General features: G+C 43.4%; 1 protein-coding gene across 1 annotated transcript in view; it reads left to right on the top strand.

Moving 5' to 3' along the window:
* The window catches only part of LOC140482638 (uncharacterized), a 20,055-nt gene extending 13,431 nt beyond the window's left edge, over positions 1-6,624 (top strand). The window contains exon 2 of the mRNA XM_072580146.1: positions 6,134-6,624. Coding sequence (XP_072436247.1) covers positions 6,134-6,624 — 491 coding nt within the window. The remainder of the gene's footprint in view (positions 1-6,133) is intronic.
* The last annotated feature ends 1,622 nt before the right edge of the window (positions 6,625-8,246 follow it).

Raw genomic sequence — 8,246 nt, 5'->3', positions numbered from 1 at the left:
GGGCAAAAAGGGGACATGAAATAGGTTTGGTAAATTGGTTTAAGGGGAATCCAAAGGAATTCTATAAATACATTAAGGACAAAGGGGAACTAGGGAGAGAACAGGGTCACTCAAAGATCAGCAAGGGAGCCTTTGTGTGGAACCACAGGAGATGGTGGAGATATTAAATGAGTATTTTGCATCAATGCTTATTATGGAGAAGAAGGTGGAGAATATAGAATGTGGGAAATAGATGGTGACATCTTGAAAAATGTTCGTATAAAGAGGAGGAAGTGCTGGATGTTCTGAAATGCATAAAAGAGGGTAAATCCCCAGGACCTGATCAGGTGTACCCGAGAACTTTGTGGGAAGCTAGGGAAGTGATTGCTAGACCTGTTACTGAGATATTTGTATCATCAATAGTCACAGGTGAGGTGATGGAAGACTGGAGGTTGGCAAACGTGGTGCCACCATTTAAGAAAGATAGTAAGGAAAAGCCAGGGAACTATAGACCGGTAAGCCTGATTTTGATGGTGAGCAAATTATGAGAAGGAATCCTGAGGGACAGGATTTACATGTATTTGGAAAGGACTGATTAGGGATAGTCAACATGGTTTTGTGCGTGGGAAATCATGTCTCATAAACTTGACCAAGTTTTTTGAAGTAACAAAGAGGGTTGATAAGGGCAGAGCAATGGATATGAACTATATGGACTTCAGTAAGGCGTTCGACAAGGTTCCCCATGGGAGGCTGGTTAGCAAGGTTAAATGTCATGGAATACAGGGAGAACTAGCCATTTGGATACAGAACTGGCTCAAAGGTAGAAGACAGAGGGTGGTGGTGGAGAGTTATTTTTCAGACTGGAGGCCTGTGACCAGTGGTGTTCTGCAAGATTGGTGCTGGGTCCAATGCTTTTTGACATTTATGTAAATGATTTGGATGTGAGCGTTAGAGGTATAGCTAGTAAGTTTGCATATGACACCAAAATTGGAGGTGTAGTGGACACAAAGAGGATTACCTCAGAGTACAACGGGATCTTAATCAGATGGGCCAATGGGCTGAGGAGTGGGAGATGCAGTTTAATTCAGATAAATGTGAGGTGCTGCACTTTGGAAAGACAAATCAGGGCAGGATTTATACCCTTAATGGTAAGGTCCTGGGGTGTGTTGCTTAATAAAGAGACCTTGGAGTGCAGGTTCATAGCTCCCTGAAAGTGGGGTCGCAGGTAGATAGGATAGTGAAGAAAGCATTCCTTTATTAGTCAGTGCATTGGGTACAGGAGTCGGGACATCATGTTGTGGCTGTATAGGACATTGGTTGGGCATAGGATGGTCGGGCCTAAGACACTCCCCTGAGGAACTCCTGCAGAGATGTCCTGGAGCTGAGCTGACTGACCCGCAACAACCATGAGTTAACCTAGGCTAGTTTACTGATGCTGTATTTTGAAATCATAGCTAGTGCACTGTGTATTCATTTTCAGAAGCAAATGGACAGTTTAACTCTGGTGGTGCAGTGGTAGTGTCCCTCCCTCGGAGCTAGCAGGCCAGAGTTCAAGTCCCATTTGCTCTAGAGTTGTGTAATAACATCTCTGAACAAATGGATTAAAATCTGACAGTCCTGCAGCATAGAGGAAAATGTATAGAGTTTGTCACTGACCTGATATCAGCCTGTAGTTAATACTTGACAATCTATTCCATTTCATTAACATGAAATGTCCATTTTGCTGTATAAACGTTAATTTACTTGATCTTTTCTCACAGAAAGTTACCCCTAGAATCATAGGAAACTGATTGTATCAAACAGTCTCTCCCAAGATCAATGAAATGTCCTTTCCCAGCACAGATTGCCTCACTTCCCCAAAGTGAAATCTCTGAAACTCCAGCATCTTGCCTGAAGTTGGACCAGTCCCTGTGATACAACCCTAATCACTCCCATCCTGAGCTTTCAGCTTCAGATCAACGCGACTGTTACTGGAGGGCAGGGGATATGCAATTACTGGGGGGTAATTTTAACAGGAGTAATTACCCGAGGGTAACTGCTCAGGTTAACTGCATGGGGCAGAGGGAGAGTTACTGCAGAGGTAGTTATTGGGAGCAGGTACTTTGGGGTAGAAAGTACTTGGAGGGCTGTTCCTGGCTCTGATCCCTCCAACCCATGCTCCCTCCTCCCTATTCTGTCCATTCTGGCAGAAAGAAATAAAAAACTATATATTATCAAAATGGTGAGAGATTGCAGAGCTCTGAGATGTAGAGGGATGTGTCCTTGTGAGTGAATCACAGGAGGTTAGCACACAGGTAAAGCAAGTAATCAGGAAAGGTAATAGAATATTATTGTTTATCACAACTGGAACTAAATACAGAAGTAGGGAACTTTTGTATCAGTTGCACAGGGCACTAGTAAAATAACATCTGGGATATTCCATATAGTATCAATCACCTTATTTACATAAGGATAAGTAAATCTTGGAAGCATTCAGAGATGGTTCACTTGACTAATAACTGGAATAAGCAGATGGTCTTATAAGGAAAGGCTAAACAGGCTGGGCCTATGTTCTCTGATGTTTCAAAGAATCAGAGGTAACAATTGAAACAGATAAGATTCTGAGGGGACTCAACTGAGTGGGTGTGGAAAGGATGGGTTCCTCCTGTGGGAGAGGGGGCAGAGTTTAAAGATACAAACAGGAAAATGAATGTTTTTATCATATTGTATCAACTTCTTCCTCAAAAGATGGACAAAGCAGATTCCTTGAATATTTTGAAGGCAGAGGTAGTTCGATTCTTGATAGGTGAGGGGGTGAAAATTTGACAGGGGGTAGATAGGAACGGGAACAGATAGATCAGCCATGACCTTACTGAATGACAGAACAGGATTGATGGTCATAGGGTTGAGTGGCCCCCTGCTACTTCTAATTTGTAATTGTTATACATTTAGCCATGGGATATGGGCAATACTGTTCATTTAGAATAGCTTAGTTGGTGATGACTCGATGGGCTGAATGGCCTCTTCCACACTGTGTGCTTGTGTAAATGGGGTAGTCTGTGTTGAGGGATGCTGGCTATTTGCAGGGAGTGACATAGCACTTGTTCCTTGATGCTGGCAGTATTGTCAATGTCTGTCTGGGTGCACAGCAGCCTTTTATAGAAGGAGAGGCTGCAATAGAGTCTAGTCTTTCAGCAATATCTGCTGAGTGACCAGTTGTTCAGGGAGCGACATAGGGTCAGGTGGGAACAGAACCAGATGAACAGGATGTCATATGGGCAGAGAGGCGATTAATGAGGCAGGTTTGGTCAGATAAGGCAAGAAATCCTGCTTGGCTTCAGGATGTTAGACCGAAGGGTCTGTTTCCATGCTGTACATCTCTATGACTCGATGTGAAATGTTTCAAATAACCCAAAACAACTGGCATTTCACCAAGATCATAAGATTCAGGAATCTCTCTCTGCAGAGAAATAACCAAAGTCTGCAAAACTGCTCAGTTCTTCTCTCCCACCAGATTGATCGTTTTAGGAAGCATACACTTTGTCAAAACCTGTGTACTGGTGCTATTAAACTCAGTTTGTTCAGGGGTTTCTGTCACCATTTTTAAAACCTAAAGATGTTTATTTGTCTGTGTCTGTCTATGACGAGTATTGTCCCACAGGGGCCTCAGTGACTTGGATAATGGTATAAAACATCAAATATCTAAATTTGCTGATGACACACAACACTGAACAGCATTGTGGATGACAACAGAAAATTACAGCAGGAGGTTGAGAGACTAGGTGAATAAGCAAAGCTGTGGCAGATGGATTTCAATATAAATAACTGACTGTTTATCCATCCCAAACCAAAAACCAGAATAGATCAGGGGATATTTTGAAGGCACAAAGTTAAAGGCAGTGGATGTCCAACGAGATTTGGGGTTCAGGTGCATAGCTCTTTAAAATGCCAAGAACAGGTGCAGAAGTAGTCAACAGGTGAATAGGATGCTGGCCTTCAGATTGAAAAGCCTGGAGTATAGGGATACAGATGTTATGCTGCAGTTATAAGACCCCACTCGGAGCACTGTGAGCAGATCTGCGCACCACACCTTAGGAAGGATGTTTTGACCCTGGAGGGAGTTCATCACAGGTTTATCAGGATGGGTCGGGGTCATTCAATCTGAAATGTTAACTCTGATTTCTCTCCAGAGCTGATGAGCTTTTCCAGCAATTTCTGTTTTTGTTTCTGATTTACAGCATCCACAGTTCTTTCGGGTTTTTACAGGAATGATTGCAGGAGTTACGTTATGAGGAGAAATATGGCTTTTATTCTCTCGAATTTAGAAGCTAAAGGGGTGATCTAATCAAGGTCTTCAGGATATTAACGGGAAGAAAAAAAAAGCAGATTAAGATAAACAATTTTCACTAGTTGAAGATTCTAGAACCAGGGGCAGAAAAATGGGGTGTCCCGATAAAGGGCTTTTGACCGAAATGTCGATTTTCCTGCTCCTCGGATGCTGCCTGACCTGCTGCACTTTTCCAGCACCACTCTCATCTGAACGAACCTATCAGCCAAGCTTGAATGGCAGAGCAAATTCAATGGGCCATTCTGTTTCTTTATCAAATGGTCAAAGAGTTTTTTTAGATTACATTACAGTGTGAAAACAGGCCCTTCGGCCCAACAAGTCCACACCGACCCGCCGAAGCGCAACCCACCCAGACCCTACATTTACCCCTTACCTAACACTACGGGCAATTTAGTATGCCCAATTCACCTGACCTGCACATCTTTGGACTGTGGGAGGAAACCGGAGCACCCGGAGGAAACCCACGCAGACACGGGGAGAATGTGCAAACTCTACACAGTCAGTCGCCTGAGGCGGGAATTGAACCTGGATCGCTGGCGCTGTGAGGCAGCAGTGCTAACCACTGTGCCACCGTGCCGCCCTTGGAGGTTTGGAATTCTCTTCCTCAAACACAGGCTGTTGCGACTCTAATTGTTACATTTAAGTTAGAGGTAGACAAAGTTTTATTAAGTAAGGATATCCAAGGCAGGTATTTGGAGTGAGGCCATAGATCAGCCATGATCTTATAAAATGGTGGAGCAGACCCAAGGGACTGAGTGGCCTATATCATATTACTGGATAGTTTGTCATTCAGAATAAGGAGTAGTGTAGTGGTAATGTCTTTTGGCTAATAATCCAGAATTCCAGGCTATTGTTCTGAGGTCATGGGTTTGAATCCATCAATATTTTAGTTCAATAAAAAATCTGGAATTGAAAGTTGGTCTAACAGTGTCCGTGATTTGGAGTTGCCGGTGTTAGGCTGGGGTGGACAAAGTTAAAGATCACACAACACCAGGTTATAGTCCAACAGGTTTATTTGGAAGCACGAGGTTTCAAAGCACTGCTCCTTTATCAGGTGGTTGTGAAGCAAGATAATACGACACAGAATGTATAGCATAAGATTACAAGTGCCATGCAGCTGAAATGATATACCTAGATTAAATCTTTCATCTTTTAAAATGGGTTTCTCATTTCAGTTGTTTCATGTGTAAATCCTAGAACTTCTTTCAGGTCACTTGTCAAATGACATGCAGCATATTGCCACTGCTGATGAGTATAGAAACCAATCAGATTTACTAATGTCTTCAGGGAAGGAAATCTGTCATTCTGACCTGGTCTGACCTACATGTGACTTCAGACAAACTGCAATGTGGGTGAGCCTTAACTACCCTCTAGAATGGCCAAGAAAGTTAATCAGTTCAAGGGCAATTAGGGATGGACAACACGCTAGACACCCACTTCCTGTGAATGAATTTTTTTTCCTGTGGTTAGGACTGATTTATTGTTAATAGTAATTGTTGTGAAGTAGCACAGAAAACTGATCAGTGTTGCCTGTTAATCTGAGTTCATTAGGCAGCTAAATTGTTGGGTACTTTGACTCTCTCTTTCACTTCTTAATGACACCAGGAATAATGGTGTACCAGTATCAGGGCACTTTTCCAAGCAGGTTAGTAAAGGATTCAACACAGAAACACAAACGCCGATGCACAAATACAGGACCCAGTGCAGAAAGGCTTCAGATAGGTCTCAGTGCAGAAATACAGCCAGGAGACAGGGAGAAACACAACTCCATGTACACAGGCCCTTCATTCACTCTGCCCACTGTCACATACATTCTCTCTCCTGTAGGAATCCCGATGGTTGTCAGCACTTTGAAAGAAATCAAGCGTTGTGAGGATACCATTCAAGATACAACAAAAGCCAAGGGAGATTTAGAGAAGGAATGTGATACGAAACAGAAAAATCTGAAAAAGTGTTATGACACAATAAAGGATCTGAAAGAAAAGCGAGTGGACTATGAGTGGACTATGGAGAGGGAGAGAGCAGAATTGAAGAGAAGGAAAGAAGAGGGAGCTGAGCTGTTTGATGCACAGAAAAAGGTGAAGAATACTCTGTATTACCTCAGTAACCTCCAGGGTTCTCTGGAACATTTACATCACCACAGCACCGAGGAGACCTTTGATGGGATAGCAACGATCAAAGATCCTCTCCAGGAAATCTTCACCACCATCCAAAAGGAGAGTTTCGATAAGGAATTGCTGTGTGATTCCCGAATTGACAGAAAGCTCAATGACCTGGAGGAGAAAATTCCAGAGTTTAAGAGGATTTACAAGCAATAGAGAAATACAGAAAGGGGACTGGGAATATGGCAGGGAAAAACTCACCACTTGGGGAGTCCAGTTCCTGGGAGAATTTCCTGTTCGCCAGGTATTTGCTGTCCACCTGATACTACTTATTTCTTAGTTATTTTGTGTCCACCTCCAGCTCCCCATGGGTATTTCCTGATTTACCTCAGTTTCCCCCCAAACCCCTGCCAAGGACATTCCTGGATTCCTTCTGCTTTCCATACACTACATTTTAACAATCCTGAATTTTAATTCATCAATGATATGAATTGGAATCAAAGATATTTGAATTGATTTGGATTGTTTAATTATTGTAGTTGTATCAAAAGTACTCTTTTCTGGGTGAAAAAATGTCCTACAAAGCACTAAAATATTTTGAAACAATTAGAATTTAATCTAAATTAAGCAATGTTGATGAAATGATAACTAAAGCATTTCAGGAGAAATAAAAACAGTTTAAAATGCTGTTTGTTCTTTCAGATCAGGAGAGGGATATTGAAAAGATTCTGAATGTCACACAACTGTGATCATTTGAGAATGTTTGGCTCCATTTCTTGAAAAAACACACAGCCAAGTTAACCCTTTCTCCTGACAGATATTGCTTTTGAAATCATCACCCAGTTTAATATTGCTCGAGGTGTTTTATTGTAGACAGCACTGAATTTTGATGTTGGACATTTACAGATATGATTGAACACATTAACACATTAGGTCCCTGATCGGAGTTACCCTGGCAGCTTCTTCCTGGGGGTGGGCTCCTTGAACAGATTGTTCCTGGGGGGGGGGGGCGGCGGCTCCTTGAACAGATTGTTCCCTGGGCAGGGGGTCCTTGAAGAATTGTTCCTGGGGGTCCTTGAACAGATTGTTCTGAGGGGGTGCGGGGGGTGTGCGGGGGGGGGAGCTCCTTGAACAGATTGTTCTGGGGGGGTGCGGGGGTGGGGGGGAGGCTCCTTGAACAGATTGTTCTGGGGGGGTGCGGGGGTGGGGGGGAGGCTCCTTGAACAGATTGTTCTGGGGGGGGGCGGGGGTGGGGGGGTGCTCCTTGAACAGATTGTTCTGGGGGGGTGCAGGGGGGTGGGGGTGGGGGGGGTCCTTGAACAGATTGTTCCTGGGGGTCTCTGAACAGATTGTTCCCTGGGTGGGGGGTCCTTGAAGAATTGTTCCTGGGGGTCCTTGAACAGGTTTCCAAGGCGATAAGCACTGAGGCTGCAGCAAGGACACAGGAGGCTGAAAACTTCACAAATACAACTCCCGACATCACACTGAACTTTTAGAGACTCAAATAAAAGCAAAACCCTGAGGTTCCCGAACAAGTGAAACAAATAGAGAGTACTGGAGAAACTCAGCAAATGTGACAGCATCTGTGGAGAGGGAAACAGAGTTAACCATGTGAATCCAGTGACTCTTTTTCAGAACACTTCTCCAGTTCTGGTGAGGTCATATTTATTTGAAACATTAACTCTGTTCCTCTCTCTACACAGATGCTGACAGACCAAGAGAGTTTCTCCAGCATTCTCTGTGTTTGCCTTTAAAGGACTTGGCATTAACCATTTAGGTCATTCCTTACCAATGCTTATCTTCCAGGATAACATGTTGATAACAAATTGCAAGGGATT

This window comes from Chiloscyllium punctatum, chromosome 11 (genome assembly GCF_047496795.1).
Source record: "Chiloscyllium punctatum isolate Juve2018m chromosome 11, sChiPun1.3, whole genome shotgun sequence".
In the NCBI taxonomy this organism is placed as follows: domain Eukaryota; kingdom Metazoa; phylum Chordata; class Chondrichthyes; order Orectolobiformes; family Hemiscylliidae; genus Chiloscyllium; species Chiloscyllium punctatum.
Note: the sequence above shows the minus strand (reverse complement) of the source record. Positions and strands in the feature narration are given on the sequence as shown.